At 34.7% G+C, this 17,780-nt stretch overlaps 5 protein-coding genes across 5 annotated transcripts; 1 reads left to right on the forward strand and 4 right to left on the reverse strand.

Annotated features, from left to right (window-relative positions):
- The first annotated feature begins 1,300 nt into the window (after positions 1-1,300).
- LOC149741611 (cilia- and flagella-associated protein 107-like) lies at positions 1,301-5,026 on the forward strand. The gene is made up of 5 exons (XM_089893864.1): positions 1,301-1,653; positions 2,390-2,541; positions 3,334-3,476; positions 4,202-4,392; positions 4,882-5,026. The coding sequence occupies exons 1-5, from the start codon at positions 1,543-1,545 to the stop codon at positions 4,966-4,968; spliced, it is 684 nt and encodes a 227-aa protein (XP_089749990.1). The 5' UTR covers positions 1,301-1,542; the 3' UTR covers positions 4,969-5,026.
- Positions 5,027-5,258: 232 nt separating this feature from the next.
- On the reverse strand, positions 5,259-7,600 carry LOC149741612 (mitochondrial coenzyme A diphosphatase NUDT8-like). The gene is made up of 4 exons (XM_089893862.1): positions 7,302-7,600; positions 6,554-6,686; positions 6,046-6,126; positions 5,259-5,650 (listed from the first exon to the last, which is right to left on the reverse strand). Exons 1-4 carry the CDS (start codon positions 7,598-7,600, stop codon positions 5,390-5,392), a joined length of 774 nt encoding a protein of 257 aa, XP_089749988.1. The 3' UTR covers positions 5,259-5,389.
- Positions 7,601-7,617: 17 nt separating this feature from the next.
- LOC149741613 (diphosphomevalonate decarboxylase-like) lies at positions 7,618-9,226 on the reverse strand. The gene has a single exon (XM_089893856.1). The coding sequence runs from the start codon at positions 9,207-9,209 to the stop codon at positions 8,058-8,060; it is 1,152 nt and encodes a 383-aa protein (XP_089749982.1). The 5' UTR covers positions 9,210-9,226; the 3' UTR covers positions 7,618-8,057.
- Positions 9,227-9,323: 97 nt separating this feature from the next.
- LOC149741614 (NADH dehydrogenase [ubiquinone] 1 alpha subcomplex subunit 12-like) lies at positions 9,324-10,188 on the reverse strand. Its single transcript, XM_089893869.1, has one exon. It carries the CDS (start codon positions 10,069-10,071, stop codon positions 9,610-9,612), a length of 462 nt encoding a protein of 153 aa, XP_089749995.1. The 5' UTR covers positions 10,072-10,188; the 3' UTR covers positions 9,324-9,609.
- Positions 10,189-10,719: 531 nt separating this feature from the next.
- LOC149741615 (uncharacterized) lies at positions 10,720-15,742 on the reverse strand. Its single transcript, XM_089893847.1, has 12 exons — positions 15,588-15,742; positions 15,309-15,410; positions 15,036-15,217; positions 14,860-14,977; positions 14,627-14,750; positions 14,064-14,233; positions 13,372-13,635; positions 12,688-12,922; positions 12,372-12,472; positions 11,917-12,049; positions 11,470-11,637; positions 10,720-11,057 (listed from the first exon to the last, which is right to left on the reverse strand). Exons 1-12 carry the CDS (start codon positions 15,643-15,645, stop codon positions 10,865-10,867), a joined length of 1,848 nt encoding a protein of 615 aa, XP_089749973.1. The 5' UTR covers positions 15,646-15,742; the 3' UTR covers positions 10,720-10,864.
- Between the last annotated feature and the right edge of the window lie 2,038 nt (positions 15,743-17,780).

The raw sequence follows: 17,780 nt of genomic DNA on the forward strand, positions 1-17,780 counted from the left end.
TACTTCGGAATTCACAATTTACAATCGTGATCAACAGCAAGTTAGTACTGATTCATTTTCACCATAACTTTAAGCAGGATCTTCAACGCAGTAGATATGATAGTGTGATACAGGTGACCTCTTGCAAGCGCAGATGTCATGGCGGCCCAAGCACAACGGGCACTGTCTTCATAGTTGTTGGTGCTGTAATGGCATAACGCAAGTCTACTTCTACACTCGGCAATCTCCTGCTTTTGATAACCATCAGGATCAGGCTTAGCTTTCCTGACTTCAATGCAGTTTTGAAGATATTTCTTTGCTTCTAATGAGTTCCCCTTGCAGTAGTAGCAGTAAGCGATTTGGTAGAGTAGTTTTGCTGTGGAGAGGACTTCCTTGTCTCTCACGTTCTGTATGTTTAGTATAGATACCAGCAGTGGGATATCTTTGTCGTGAGAATGGTTATGTTGCAAAAACATTGCGACCTCGTAAAGAAACAAAATGCCTTGCTGAAATAGTGGAGCAGTGGTGGATACATCGTCGGATGAGAGTAGGTCGACAAGTTTCGTGGTTGTTTCTGTCATCAACCTGCGGCTTTGCGCCGTAAACGACTGCGTATTTCTCATTTGTTTAACGCTGCTTACTGCCGATGTAACTGTAGCTTGCATTGTAAGCAACCACTTATCTGAATGATATACCACACTTTGCGCCAAGAGAAATGCCGTACAGCATTCGCGGAGGCCCCTTTCATATTGGCCCAGTGAGGACAAGCAAGCAGCCATGTTAATTCTAATAGAGGCCTCGCCTAATTTATCATTACGAGATTGAACCCTTTGTAATAAACGGTTGTAAGCGTCGTTTGCATCACCGAATCTTTTAAGTTGGTTTAGGCACTGCGCTGCCCCTGCAATCGACTGATCTATTTGAGTTGATGGGTCATCTGGGTCTAAAAGACATTCAGCTTCAGCGTATTTTTCATATGCGTCCGCGTAAAAACATCCTTTGAAAAGCCTCTTTCCTTCTTGGTTAAGTTGAACGAGATTTTCATGCAACTTTGCTATTTCTTCCATAACAGAATATAGCAACGAGCCGTTTTTTATCAACTGTAATATACGTAAACGCTAATCAGTATAATATGTTCGACCAAAGCAATATTAATGCAAAATCAACAAGAGGAACTGAAGTAAACCTGGGAAACATACCCGGGACTTTCCCCGATATTTTCCTGTGGTGAAATACGTGACGTATTCACGAATGTAGAACCAACAAACGAACAAACGAACGAACGCATTACAATTGTAATTTTTGTGAATTAACAAAAAAAACAAAAGAGTTTTGTAAAACTGTTTGAACAAATATCATTTACAAGAAAGTTATGTTTTTTAAACACTCAATTTAAGTTTCCGCTTTCGGCGCTGTTCTGAAAATGGCGTATAGCAACTAAGACGAAAAGCATAGCAACCAGGGAAGCTGAAATAACTCCAATGTTTTCACCTTTTGAATAGTGTATCATAAAAAGTATCTATTTACTTTGTTTAGACCTATTGTTAAATATCCCTTGCTATAATGGCTGGTGCGCAGGGCGATCCCCAAAAATGGGGAATGCCTGGTTGGAGAATTGAACAAAGATATTCAAATAAAACTCTCATCGGGAACTGGTGTGAAGAAACCAAACTCGTAAGAAAATGTTATGCGTAACTCTATCAATACTTACTAATGTGACCCCAATTACATCAATAGATTGTTTTATAAGTTTAGAATTTAACGATTACCCGCCATAGTAATTGTATTAGACAATTTGAGGAATTCTGTGTTTTATTTTATTAATCTGTCGCTGCTACCGTTGTGTGCGTATGTGTCATTGGTCAAAACTTATTGGAAGTTGATCGAACCCAGTGGTCACTTATGAGTTGTCTAAAATGTCAGCTATATACATTAAAACGAATCACCCATAAATTACTATAATCCATGGTAACTCAAAAGCTGGCACTGGGTGTATGAAACAGATCGCACATGTTATAACTTCTGTCATCTTTCCGTCACGCAAGGATAAGACACGTTACATTAATGTCTGTTTCTTCAACAAGTGTTCTTTTATATCATGCAAATAATGTAAACATGTTAGAAACAGTTGTTAAAAAATCAATAAAAAAAGCAGGGTACGGTCCCTTCAATTAGTGCATGTCCGCTATGTCTACAATATTCAGTTCGCTATACGTCTGCTATGTAAGGAATGTTGTGAACATAGTGGACATAGTGAATATTGTGGACATAGCGGACATAAAGGACATGCACTAATTAAAGGGACCTGCAGGGTATAGTGCAAAATCAAATCCTTCTTTAAAATAACTGCACATGTTTACTTATATTGCACCAATAAAAAGGGAAAATATTATCAGCATATTTATTTCAGTTTCAACGTGGCCAGCATTCCAACAGCAGCACTCATCGAACTGACTTCAAACTTTATGTAGATCACAAACCAGATACTATTATAAGAAGATCAGCATTAATGAGAAATGAAGGTTTAAGAAAACAACATTTGTTTACACATCATGGGAACACGTGAGTTATAAGTTAGACTTAGTAGCGACCACGCTTATTTTCTTTCAACTAAATGTAAATATGTTTTTAACTGTAAGCGTGTTTATCAACTGTTGTTTTTTTTCGTTTAAAATATTTCTAAATCTTCGCTACCGTAATCAAAGAGACAAAATAAAATGTATTTCAAACCAGATATCAGAATTTTGAGATATTTAAACATAATGCAAACTTAAAATGTGATATTATACACATTGTGTACAAGACCAATAATGGTTATTTCAATATTAAAAACACTTACAAATTACAAAACTGCAGCCTGATTTTTTGTTATTTTTTCACTTGAATAAATGTATCCGATCATAAGGCATCCGCCTAAAGGATGTTTTAAGTAGGGTCACCAAAGCATAAAACAAATTAATGACCCAGTTGACGTAGGTAGGCCTATTTTTTATGTTAAAATAGATATAGGTTAAATATAGGTTAAATAGGTACAGCAAAAAAAAATAGATACAGCAAAAATAGGTTAAAATAGATACAGCAAAAATAGGTTAAATAGATACAGCAACAATATGTTAAAATAGATACAGCAACTGTAGTATTCCAATACGCTGAGTACCGAACCCAGCCAATGAATACAGATTCGAATTATTTATTATTATTGAACACACTTATTCAGTTACAGTATTTTTGGAATAATATTCAATTGTAATAATTCCATACACGAGGTGATCAGTGTTGCACATTAACAATTTACAATCACTTGATGGTGTTAGCATTAAACCAAAACACTACGGCAACAATATGTTAAAACAGATACAGCAACAACATGATATCTTGGTATGACGAACAATTCAACAAGAGAGATAGAGAAGAAGGCGATAAATTGCCTGATCTACGAAAATGGGACGGCCATAAACTTGCTTGGGCTCCTGAAAGATCTGACTACCCTATGCAAGGTAAAATAATATTTTTTATATACAAACTTTTTGCGATTATAAAAATATATTGTTAAAAAATATATATATACCTCAACGATAATTTTGTGTGTTGTGAATGAATGAATGTAACCTATTACCCCTTCGGGGTTGGCGACGGTAGTCTTTATAACACGTGTGTTCTGTTCCGTACACATTGTGTCTGTTTACAAGTTACTATGTATGTGAATTTCTGGATAATTATATCTTTATTCGTTGGACCATGATCTTTAGGAATAGGTAAAGCCATTAAAAGTTTTTCTTCCCTGTTATACCTTTAATTCAAAACAGGTTGGCAACTCAAAATTTATGTTTAGTTTTACCCAACAACATTAAGTTAGTCCGACGTGGTAGCGCAGTTTGTTAGCTGGCCTTCCTCTAACCCAGAAGTTATGGGTTCAAGGCTCTTCGCTGCTACCATTGTGGGCATATGTGTCCTTGGGCAACACACTGCCTCTAACCAAGAGGTAATGGGTTCAAGGCTCTTTGCTGCTATTGTGGGGATATGTGTCCTTGTGCAACACACTGTCTGTAACCAAGAGGTAATGGGTTCAAGGCTCTTCATTGCTATTATTGTGGCCTTTGTGGGTGTATGTGTCCTTGGGCAAGACATTTATATCAAAATTGTTCTAACCAATCATAACACCCATGTTTATTGACTGTCATGTTCCGGCCACGCAAAGATAATGTAATTTACATTCATTAAGGCGTCCCAACCAACTTCGGATTACACAACAAAATGAGCAGAAGATGGACAAGTGAGCTGAAGGCAGAAAGACAAGGCCATTACATTACAGACTATAGAAAGGCATACACACAACATCCTCATACAGCATTCCCACATAGATTTGCCTCAGCTCCAAAGTATTTATCAAGCCATTTTAACCCAATAACCAAGGTATGCTTTGGTTGTTAAATAAGTACTCTATATACGTACTTTAATGTCTGTTTGTAATATTTGTCCACTGCGCAACATGTCAAAGTAAAAACTTTCCGCTAATTCAGGAGTGTGCAAACTTAGTTACAGGAGGGCAAGGTATAGATTAATGGGTGAATCCGCGGGCTATACTTCCATTAACACAGGCTTGCATGGACCTATAATAGTTTCTTTCTGTCTTTGATTTTATATTTTAAAAGATCATTTTAAAAGAGGGTTATCTCCTTGCAGAAATATCAAGTTTGGACGCAATAATTTCGAAAAAAAAACTGCTATATTAATGTATTGTCAAACCAAATAAATTTAGTGAATAATATGCAGCTGGTTTCGCGAGCTGCACAACTTTACTCTTCTGACCACCGGAAAGGTTGCACACTTCTGCCCTAATATATAAACTACAATTTGCTTACTGATTACCAAAATAACATTTAACGACTAAGATATTTTCAGATTAATAAAGACTTGTGGTTACGAAGAACGCCGTTCAACATGGCACCGGAATATCCACCTCAAGTTACGCCACCTTCTGCAGTTTAACTCAACATCTATTTTCACATCCATGCTAACTTTGAAATACATAAAACACCTTATTGCACTTTTCACCCACCTGACAGTTACTGGAATAGATTTAGATTATATATTGTTAAAAGTTCCAACTTTTCATGACTTTTACGCCATCGAGATTGTTTAACTTTCACTTCCTTGTATAGTGGATACCACTGTCTTTTCAGATTAAAATAAAATATGATTTACATACAATACCACACTTCGCACGAAAACAACGTCTCAAAACAAAAGAACAATTTGGCAAGTATATGTTGCTAAAAAGCAATTTGACATTATTATTCTAAAACAATTGATAAAATAAATGAATTTTGACACTTAAAAGGAAATTGTTATAAAATTTAAAGGTATTAAAGAACTAAAGCAGTATCGTAAAAACAAATTGACCTATATTCTATAGACCTATTTTTACATCCGAACTTAATTTAACTTTGACAGTAAACTTTCCTTCAGCTATTTGATTATACGAGTCTGATTTAAGAATAGAAAGAACTGTGTCAACAATATTCGCAGTAAGTCCCCATATTCTATACTGGGTGAAATAAACGGGCATCACATAATCGTGTTCAGAACGTTTCTTGGCCTTGATTCGAAATCGAGTATAGCTGGCATTGTTCACAAGGTTGGTCAGCGACACAGTGAAAATTTCTGTTACCTTGAATATAAAACAATGGTAGGTTTTATCAAAGACCGCGGCCGATTTCTGGCCAATCAAACTTTTATTGTTGCATATTTTTAAATATAAGTTGCATATTTTTGAAGGTCTAAATTCTACCATAAACTTATTAATCTCCTGAAATATGGTTAATACAGAGATTAATTAAAACAACGAAGAAAATGTAACTAGCAGCAAACCAACAGTGGATAAAAAAACTTTAAAAACTTATATTTTTAAAATACAGTGATAAAGGTCAGATTAATTAAAAAACGAAGAAAAGGTAATTAGCAGAAAATGACAGTCATTAAATACCGTTGAGTGTTTAAGTTGAAATATAATTTTTAGTTAGAATAGTTTGTAAGTAGCTACATGTCAAATTTAGGTAGTGCTACCTCATTTCTGTCAGGTACCATATCTTCAATATTAACTTCACCAAGGTAACCAACTACTGGTATTACAGCAGCTGTTCGCGTCTGTAACAGATTTATTAATGAATTAGAGGCAGACAAATACAAACAACTGGAAAAGCTCGACCTAATTATATCATTACATTCATGTTATAATAATAAAATCTCGCAGATTGATTGCAATTTAGAAGATCCTTTTCTATTTAGTGTAACAAATACCTTTTTTATTCTGTAAAAATAATATATTTATTTTTTAGAGACCTAATTATATCATTGCATTCATGTTATAATAATAAAACTTTGCAAATTGTATGTTCTTTAGTAAATCAATTTTTATGAAGTGTAACAACTGCCCGGTTTTTATGCTGTATTTAGCCTATATAGCAAAATTGTTTTTATTTTAAAACTGTTACAGGTATTAAAAACTGCAAATACGTTTAAAAAGAACTTTCATAATATATACTGAAAATAAAAATTGAAAAACTTTTTATACATGGTTTGAAATATGGGGTAAAGTTGTCCAAACATCAACTTTATTTCGAGGAAACCCGATTTCTTCCTCTGTCTCGCGTAAAGCAGCATCCACTGCCCCTGTATCACCATGTTTAACCCCTCCTCCAGGAAAACTAAAAAGAAATTGAAAATTTTAGTTTTGGTCTTGTAGGCATGTTCTGAAATCACACAAGAAATGAAAATGTCATTTTCAAGGTAAAGGAATATCACCATGTTTAACCCCTCCTCCAGGAAAACTAAAAAGAAATTGAAAATTTTAGTTTTGGTCTTGTAGGCATGTTCTGAAATCACACAAGAAATGAAAATGTCATTTTCAAGGTAAAAGAATGAAGACTTTTTTTATCCCCACATGGGGCGCAGGGGCACTATTGTTTTTTTATAAAAACACATGGTGTGTTATTAATAATTTCATTTACCCGATGCCCTATTACAAGCTTGTATGCAACTTTAATAATTTAAATTTTTTTATGGCTGACAGATTGAACAACTTATTACTAATACTAACTAATGGGTTGGAGAAATTGTTATTAAGTGTCTTCCAAGGTCACATACAGTCATAATGGCAAGTATTGAGCATTCAAACCAATATTTTTTCCTTTGATGCTATAATTGTAACCATGGAGTCATGACACCAAAAAAGCTGCATGCACTCAAGGGTTTGATTCCTAAAAGTTTTAGTGATTGCCAATTACATTTTAAAGATTAGCTTACCAAAACCACAAACATACCTTATCTGCCCTTTATGAGTAGGAAGATTGTTAGAGCGTACAGTAAAAAGTAAACAAAGTTCCCCATTAACTGTACATAGCGGGACAAGCACAGCAGCTTGATTCTTTAACTTAAGCCGCTTGATTGAGTTGGAATAACTAAGTTCTGATGTAAGAGACTCCGCTATTTTGACGACATGTTTCTTTACATTTTCGGTTGAGAATACACAATGTGAAGCATGGAGTTGGTTTTGAGTTGTTCTAGTGTTATATTTTATGCGGCTTTTGAATAGCCGGATACAAATTGATGTTCTTAACATTAAAATGGTAAAAAACCTTCTGTGTCATGCAAAAAAAGTAATGGTTTATTACTGTTCCAATACTGCTTAAATTAGGCATTCAGTTTAAACATACTAGTAGCTAAAGTGCATTTATTATTTACTGTTTAATCGCCTAATAAGTAAATATGTAATTTCATAATAAAAATATCCGTTTGAAAAAAGTGATGGTCTATTAATATCCCAATACTGCTTAAATTGGATGGTCAGTTTAAACATACTAGTAGCTAGAAGTACATTTATTAATTATTATTTAATAGCCTAATATGTAATTTCATAATAAAAATACCAGTTTGGAAAAAGTGATGGTCTACTAATATCCCAATACTGCTTTTCAGTTTAAACATACCACTGGACTAGAAGAACATTTATTAATTACTATTTAATGGCCTAACAAGTAAATTCATAATGCAAATATTAAGTATTCAGGATTCAAAATCTATTGAACTATTTGTGGTCCTGGGCCAGGTTTGGTACATATAACATATTCAATTAATCCACAGTCTGTAACATCGGGCACAATTTTTCCATTAGGAAATGAAAACTCTTCTGTGCCTTTAAAAAAAGTGTCCGTGCAGTCTTTACTTGGTGGAAAAACTTGGTAAATTTGGTTGGCAAGATCCTCTGCAAATGGTGCGAGGGTAAAGAGAAAAGCGTTTGGTCCAGCATCAAATGTGTATGCTACTCGAGTGCTTCCACATCTTTCGTTATACGAATGAACAAAGTTCATAATCTTTTCCGAAACATTATTAAGATAACGTAACGGTGGAAATGTATCCATACATATTGCATGTAGTTGGTTACTTTCCTTCATACAAATTTCGGCAAATAAACAAAAGTCTTTCTCGAGTACAGCTTGTTTTAAAGCTTTTATCCGGTGTGGGACAATGTTTTCTATACGATGTTTAAGCAATGCAGATGTTTCAACACTACGCTGCATGCCAACAGTGCTGCCAAATGATTTTTGCTTGGACGAAACTACCAAAATAAACACACGTAGTTCAGGCCAGCGAGTTTCATCAACAAATTGTTTGGCAGTACTATTCTTGGACTCTTCAGACTTGAGCCATTCTACAAATCCACCACACATACTTCTGCATGCACTACCAGAACCTCTTCTTGCCACACCAGACAGGTCTCCCTTTACACCAAGTAACTGACCAAGAGCAAAGGTCAAAGCAGCATAACCTGATGCAGACGAAGCCAGCCCTGCTTTGGTAGGAAAATTGTTCACAGACTGGACATGAATCTTTTTCGAGCACGACATCAATTCTTTAGCTGCAGCATTTTCGCTGATTGCTTGTTTTCTAGCAAGTCTACGTATTTCTTCAAAACAAACTTTCAACCTTGGATTTTCATTAATATCCTGCCACAGATCGTTTACATAAACCTGATCTTTAACATATGAAGGTGCAGTGGTCACAGTGGTAGTAGTACACAAGTCATGATAATTTAAAGTGATACTGAATGAAGAATTAAGCGGCAAGTTCTCAACTTCACATAACTTTCCCCAGTACTTTATGATGGCGATGTTAATTGGAGCACAACAAGTTATCTTCCTCACCTGCTCTTCCTCTTGCATTTCCTCCATATATTATCTTAAGATGTTTAAATAAAGAATAGTGATCTTCTTTCAGGTTAAAGTGTCAGTGTTTAAATGTTGAGATTAAAAACCAATTATAAAATCTACACCTAACTGTTAACCCTAGATGTTTTAAACAACATTTTATATCAATGTATGCATAAGCTAGACAAAAAAACGTTTGAACTTAAAATCAATTGATTTGGAAATTCCAATGTAAGTGGCATATAATGCACCCAATACTTTTAATTTAAACAATATTCTGTTTTTACTTCAATACTCCTAATTTTGAATCCAAAAATGACACCAATGAAACAATACGCATTGTACGAGTTGAGTAGAATCGTTAACCAATAATAGATTACAATCAAACACATAAGTATCTACTGTTTTTAAATTATAGTTTATTTTATTCAGGTTTCCATGCTTCTATTTTGGGTCTTGTTGTCGAATAAGGAACATAACAATCCTTAGTCCCAGTCAGGTTTCTTGTGTGGGTAAGCAGGAACTTTCTTTGTGTTGGCGGTTTAACTGTAGGCGTGTCATCAGTCATGTAATGCAACCAACGATGCCATTCAGGGGTGATTTGGCTTGCATTGAAATCCCACTTGTTTTTCCAGGTGTCTTTGTTAAAGTCGACCCAACGATTGCGTCCAACGAAATATCTGTTGTTTTCGTAATATTTGTTCCCCAGCTCGTCAGTTCCAACGTGAGTTCCGTATTTGATTTCATTCATTCTGCTCATTTGGATAAAAACGCCGCGGAAACGTTGAAAGTATCCGCCGTCAGTTTCGTAGTTATGACGAAAGTGCTTCATCATTTCACTAAATGGAACCACAAACTGACGGCGAAGGCGCTGTATTAAACTCATAATGGGCGACTTTCTGTCTTTCTGCACAATACGTTTTCATTCACTTGCACAAATGTTAGCAAAGACGGCCAGTGACCTTAAAGTTAGAACATAAGGGAAATCACCAGATTCCGAGAGATTATAACAGATATTAGCAGAGTTGCCACAGAATTATAAACAAGATAACATAGCTCTAATGATTGAGCACGTATTACAGTTAGCATAATTTTACTTAACTTTTTTACGGTACGCGGTAATTAGTTGTAATTACACTAATTAACCTTGTTATCGCTTAAAAATGTTTGTAATTTGGATTTTGAAAACACTTTAATAATGCAATAGTTAGTTAATGTTAGAAGTTATAATAATTTTATGATGTTTAACTAAATTGCCTCCTGGTAACGCATAGAGTAAAATAATCGAACAGATTGATAATGTAATTATTATTACAAAATACTTTATATTTTGACGCCAGCAGAATTTTATCATATACTTTTATTTTAACCTATTTGTGCATACAAGCAACAAATGCAAGCACTTGTTTTATATTCGGTATTATAGTGGGCCGCTACTTTATTTTCTTCACCCAGCTGCTGCGGGTTCGCGGGGCTATGATACGACACTGCACCCTGGTGTAGTGCAACCACGGCTTAGTATAACACGACGAACTTTTACTTTTTAAAAAAGTTTATTTGAACACCTACTAAAAAAAACAATATCCGTTCAAATACAATCACCAAGAAAACTTAATATAACAGTTAAATATTCTCCAACTACACGGCCACCATAATCAAAAATCCTCTGCAAAACAAGATCATTTAAACTGGTTCCCAAAAACCGAAATAAGTCCAGATGATTTTTGACACACAAGATCAGTATCACCATCTCCGTCCACGTCTCCAACAGAAAGTTGATCTGCTGATCCACACATAGTTGGAATTTCACCTTCCCAATCTACGTCATCGTTGCTGAAACCCCGAATCCCAATGAATAGAATTCTCATTCTCCTGGTACAAGAATTTATATTTCATTGGGCGTCTCGGCGAAAGGTTTTTAAAGTGTTAGTGTTAAAGGCTTGTTTATAACCAATAAAATTCAACTGCTTGAATGAACGTAAATTGTTTTATCTTTGCGTGGCATCGCAAAAACAGTCGCTGTAACGTAACACGAGTGTTCTGTTTATACACTTCGGTCCGTTTACGATTTTTACCATATGTGTAATTTTGAAGGTTTATATATATATCATTTTTTCCTATTGTATAGCTGTAAATTTAAAGATAACCTTTTACGGACTGCGCAAGATTTAGTGCTGTAAATTGTAAAACAACAAAGCTAGAGGCTACATATAGTTCATAAACCAGCAATGCTATAGAAAGACACAGTAAAAATAAATTATTAACAAACGATATCGTAACTCACCCGCTAATATCATCTCTGCACATCAAATCGTCTTTTCCATCACCATTAAAATCACCAACAAACACTTTGCCAGGAACATTGAGACTCGGTGAGAATTTGCACAGCTTGGTCGGTCCTTCCGAACCTACTATCGAATATCCCGCGTTTGTGGAACCGTACGATATTTGCCTGCAATAATACAACATAAATTTTATTTTTAATTTAAAAGCAAATCACCACTTAACCCCCAACTTAATATAAATTAACATAAATGGTAATGCAATTTAATAAAACAAATTAAGATGTAACTAAAAAAAGGAACGTTAAAGGCACCGAAGCCATGAGATAAAACAGAACCCCCGTGTTTTATGTAATCCGCCAAGCTGTTTGGTTAGGCAGTTTTTAAGTGATAATGAGAATAAAAACATCGTTGCGTTTTCAATCAATTTTAAATCATATTTTACTTACACCCAATCACTTTTGTAATAACAGAGCAAATCGGATCGACCATCGTTGTTAAAATCCCCGGTGTAAATTTTACCCCAACGACAAAACGACCGCGTAGAAGAAGACACAGAATTAATCGTGAACAACGTGAGACCTGCATTGAATGTGTTTACTTGTAGTTTAAATACTAGAAAATTGCTTAAATGTGTTTAACTGTAATTCAAATACTGGAAAATTGCTTTAGTTTTACATCGTAAAAACATAGTGATATATGGTTGCATGTCTCTCAAAAAAATCTGAGTTTTCACTTTTTAACTAAGTAGGCCTATTACCCGAATGTAAGAATGGTATACAAGCTGTCCCAGAGAATTACAAAACTTTTAAAGAAAAACTTTTTAATGTTTACCGCCAAAGCTAAATGTGTATTAACTTGGCGACTGGTGTTGATCTATACAAAGCTATGTGTGATAACTTACGTGGCTTGGTTGGACATTTGTTAGTGTTGCAAACCCTTCCGCTCCAAGACGAACCTAAACAACCAGCTGAACCACTGACTCCGTTCACACATCTTCGGTACCTTTAAATATAAATCCTATACTAAGCAAAATACAAAATATGTCCTATATACTTGTCATAATACAAAAATGATCGTGTACTCGTCAAAATACAAAAAAACGGACAATTTGTATACTTGTTAAAACACAAACATCAGAAGAAAAAGTTGTCTACTATATTCGTCTATAAAAACACCGGGAAAAACACACAATCCAATAAACATTGGGTGGCACATACCTCCATTGAAAACCTGTCCCGCATGTTCTAGGACACGAACCCCAAGACCCCCACTGACCCCACGAAGAAGTGGAAGTACATTTGCTTTGTTCACATGACTTGGTGGAAATAGCTTGTCCTATACACCCTGAACTGACAACACTAGACACATCCAAGCATTGCCGACTGCGACGAGCAACTCCCACCCCACATGTCACTGAACACGTACTCCATGCTCCCCAATTTGTCCAAGAAACTAAACGAAATTGAACTGGTTACATTTGTATATATAGTAATGTAGAAAAAGTTTGATGTGGCAGTAAACAAAGAAATAAATTCTAAACTGTATTCTCACGATTCCAATAGACCGTTGTTACCTGTTTAAGACATGATCAGGATATTTGGATATTATGTGCTAAAGGTGTTTCACCTTCCCCCACCCTACTGTATATTAAGTTGGAGCATAGGATGCTATCATTATACTGTATTTGTAATCGTTTTAATTAATAGTAAACAAGAAACAGTTGAATAATTATCAAATCTTACCCCATAAAGTACTAAAAAGTGGGTTGGGATAAAAATGTTTTTTATTTTCTTTTTGTGTCCCATTGAATGGTTGAATATTATTAACATGATAATGTAACTGTATCCGACAATACTACATAAAATAAAAAGAAATCCTTTAAAAAAATTTAAAGTACAAACCTGCGACTTGAGTTGTAGTTGTAGGTCTAGCGGTTGTAACTGGCACGACCGATGGACAACGATAGAGACGATTTAATTGCTTCTTGTCTTCTTCAGTGAAGCCTTCTCGTTGAGATTTAACTGGCTGATTTGTTTTCCGATCAACAATAGTCGCTTCTCGGTTCTTTGAAAACGCAAACCCCCCGTAATGCATTATAGATTGAATGTCGTAGTTGGATCCAAGAGAATTTATCGAATTTCTTTTGTTAAAGTTGTGTTGTTTTCCTGGAATAAATGAATGCGACTTTTATCATCGCGTAGCGGGGCAACGAAAGTTGTTATACGAGTATTCTGTTTCGCACACCTCATGCCTGTTTAGAAGTTACCACATAAAGTAAGATGGGGGAAGATGGGACACATTTAGCACATGATATTTGATATCAGAATCGTGTTTTTAACAATTAACAACAGTTTATGGGAGTCGTGAGGATACGTTTTTACAAATCTTTGAATGTTCTTTGTTTACTAGCAAATGGAACGAGAAAATAGATAAAAAAGTGTCTCATTTTCCCCACACTACTATATACGTAATTTCAAGTGTGACCACTGGGTTAAAAGCAGTTGCCGTTATCTGAGCGCTCCAACCACTGTGCCACGACAGCGGAATTGTTCACTTCATCACTATATTCACTTAACATCTAACGTAATTTTACCTTCAATTATATTTTCTTCGATTATTCGGATGTAATCGTCACGATCAGGTCTAGATTGTTCATGCCAGAACCCAAGCGCATGCATAAGCTCGTGTTGAACTATTCCTTTCCATGCGCAGCCGATACCGATCGAGATTTCCTGTTTCCCTCCTCGTCTACCGATGTATGACCTGAAAAAAATACGCAACGGATATATATAGTATATAGGGTGGGGGAAACGGGACACCTTTAGCACGTAATATTTAAATATATCGGTCGTGTTTAAACAACAACGGTCCATGGAAGGATACAGTTTTATAATTCGTTAAAAGTTTTTTGTTTACTACCAAATAGGACGAGCAGATAAAATAAAATGATCTCCCATCTCTCCCCACCCTACTGTGAGTTAGATACTTAGTCATGTAGAAAAAATATTACAGAAAGAACGAATAAATGAATGTAATTTGGTTACCCTCGGCAGGGCAACGACAGCAGTGTATTTATAAAACAGGTGTTTCGTTCCGTACACATTGTGCCCGATATCTGTTTTAAACTTGCATGCAAATATAACGAACAATTCTTACCAACAACCTCCTTTAGATACAAATATAATGTAGTTCACTTCATTGGTTCTTGCCACAAAGTCAATACAAGTGTCTTCACTGTAAGAAGCTATCCCCCGACTAATTGCCGCTCTTGCTTTGGTTGCTAAAAAAAATTATTCGATATAACATTTCAAGTTTATAATTTTCAAGTTACCTATAAAATTATTATTTTCATGTTTCTAGTTTGCAATAATTTTAATTTTATAACTTACACATGTCTTTGTCAATTACATAAGGAACTTTGGGTCGTCCGTTCACCACGTTTTCGTTCCATAACTTAATTCCAATTGACGCAGCTTCGGAAGCACCTTTCGGAATTTTATCATATGCCTGTAAAATTAATCAATTTTGTAAAACAATGCTGTAAGTTTTTTTAAAAACAGTTTACGTTTTTAATTTGCACGATGTCTTTTTCGTCGTATTTTATGTCCTCCTCAATAAAACCGTTCGAGTTACAGTCACAGCTGGAAACGCAACCAAATTCGTCAGTCTTATAACCAAGTGTCGAGCAAACTTTTGTACACTTAGAAACGTCGAAAGAGCATACAATTTGCGTGTCGTGGGTAGATTCTACAAATAAATACGTATGTAATTTATTTTTTTATGTGTAACGTGCTGTTTGATATTTTTATCAGCCTATGTTAGGATATGACGAACTTACTGATGCATCGGCTAATATCAATTGTATTTGGGGTGTCAGCCCCGCTTATTTTGCCTGAGTCTTCAGCAATGTACACATCGTCGCATTTTGCCATTTCTACTCCTGAAAGTAAGATTTGCATTACAACAATGTATATAGCCTATATAACTATACTACTATACATATATTGTATATATATTATTAGTGTATAGTAGTGGTATAGTAATAAAGGAGTTATATATAAGCTACATTGATTACACGCACGATAGAAGAATTAACGTCCCATAAAAAACTACTTACCGGCCGCGACTTCAGCGCACAACAGAAACCAGCTCAGCATTAGACAAATAGTTTTCATATTTCAATCTTCGATGTCGCTTAGTTAGAAGAGAGAATAAAACTTGATGATAAGTGAGATTGAATCGCTACTTTTATACCCAAGTGGTGATTCCCCCTTTCCTGTGGTGACGTAACTCGTGACGTCATATGCGGAAGTGTGTCATCAATAACAAGGAGATGATTTGCTTTAGCATTCCGGTTTACGGATATGAATCGTTTATTCTTTCCACAGGGTTTATCCTATATGGATTCAAATGTGCTGTATATGTAAACTTGGAATACCCACAGAAATAAAAAAGAGTAGAACGCGCAACTTTCCAAAACCGTGATATATTCTTTTTCTATTCACGTGACCGCCAACTCCGTCCCCATTTCGCTTGGTCTCCATTGTAAAAGATAGGCGCATGGTAGTTTTAGGCGGGTTTAGCTGTTCATTTCAAAAACTACACTAACTATTCAATTTTATTAGGTTAGTTTAGTTATTTGGTGGATTAACGCTTACAGTTTACCCCTTTTTAGGAAATGTAGTTATTTAATAATTTTAATTAAAAACCTTCAAACAAACGGTTTGTTAAAAATATATATATACTAGAAAATAGTTGTTTTACCCTATAACTTTAAATCAAGTCAAAAAACAAAGAAAAACTACATAAAACGCCATCGAATCCATTGACTACAATAGTAAACGGGAACGACCCGTAAAAGAGAGAGAGTGTATCGTGCTCTCTCCTTTGCCGACATTGGAGATGCGCGTTCTACTCTTTTTTATTTCTGTGGGAATACCTCACACGTTTCGGATTAATTTACTTTCAATAAGAGATATGGAAGACTTTACCATACACACTTTTTATAGACTGTTACCAACTTACCATATACACTTTATTTTATGCTCGTTGCATCGACGCTAAGGTAAGCATTGATAGCATCAGTAGGAAAGAACACAAATGGTGGTGAATAGTTTCGCTCTGTATACTATGTACTAAGATCACCCGTGGTCCACCGAGGCTTGAATACACCAAGGTGATCCTAGAATACAGATATTCTAGCGGCCATTTTCTATACCTTCTACTGGTGCCACCAACCTAAAATTTGGACACTGTACTAACTAGACCCCAGCGGTACCGATTCTGAAATCAAAAATTTAAAATTCGAAAAAATATTAATTATGAATATTAATATTCGTCATAAAAACATATTTATAAATTTTTCGCACGCACCAGCTTTGAATGTGTTGTAGCGCTACTTAATAGCTACAAAATGAAACATTTTTTTCTTCAAAAAAATGGGGGCTTGGGTATGAAATATTAAAAAGTATGACCATAACTTGAATCATATAAATATTAAATTTTCAATTTTTTTTGCAAAAATATAACTTCCGCATACATCTATGTTGGTCACTAACATACCATTCCCATTAAAAAAATAATTAATTTTAATTTTTTTTTAATTATGAATATTAATATTCGTCATAAAAACATATTTATAGAATTTTCGCACGCACCAGCTTGGAATATGTTATAGCGCTACGTAATAGCTACAAAATGAAGCATTAATTTTTTCAAAAAAATGGGGGCTTGGGTTCAGAATACAGACAAGTATGAGTCAAATATCTCAAATCATATGAATATTAAATTTTCTAAAAATATTCGCGAAAATATAACTCACGCATACATCTGTGTAAGTCACTAACATATTTTTCCCATTAAAAAAATAATTAATTTTAATTTTTTTTTAATTATGAATATTAATATTCGTCATAAAAACATATTTATAGAATTTTCGCACGCACCATCTTGGAATATGTTATAGCGCTACGTATTAGCTACAAAATGAAACATTAATTTCTTCAAAAAAATGGGGGCTTGGGTTCAGAATACAAACAAGTATGGTCATAACTCAAATCATATAAATATCAAATTTTCGATTTTTTTGCGAAAATATAACTTACGCACATATCTATGTAGGTCACTAACATATCATTCCCATTAAAAAAATAATTAATTTTATTTTTTTTTAATTATGAATATTAATATTCGTCATAAAAACATATTTATAGAATTTTCGCACGAACCAGCTTCGAATATGTTATAGCGCTACGTATTAGCTACAAAATGAAACATTAATTTCTTCAAAAAAATGCGGGCTTGGGTTCAG

The sequence above is a fragment of the Ciona robusta genome, chromosome 1 (genome assembly GCF_009617815.1).
Source record: "Ciona robusta chromosome 1, ASM961781v2".
Lineage (NCBI taxonomy): Eukaryota > Metazoa > Chordata > Ascidiacea > Phlebobranchia > Cionidae > Ciona > Ciona robusta.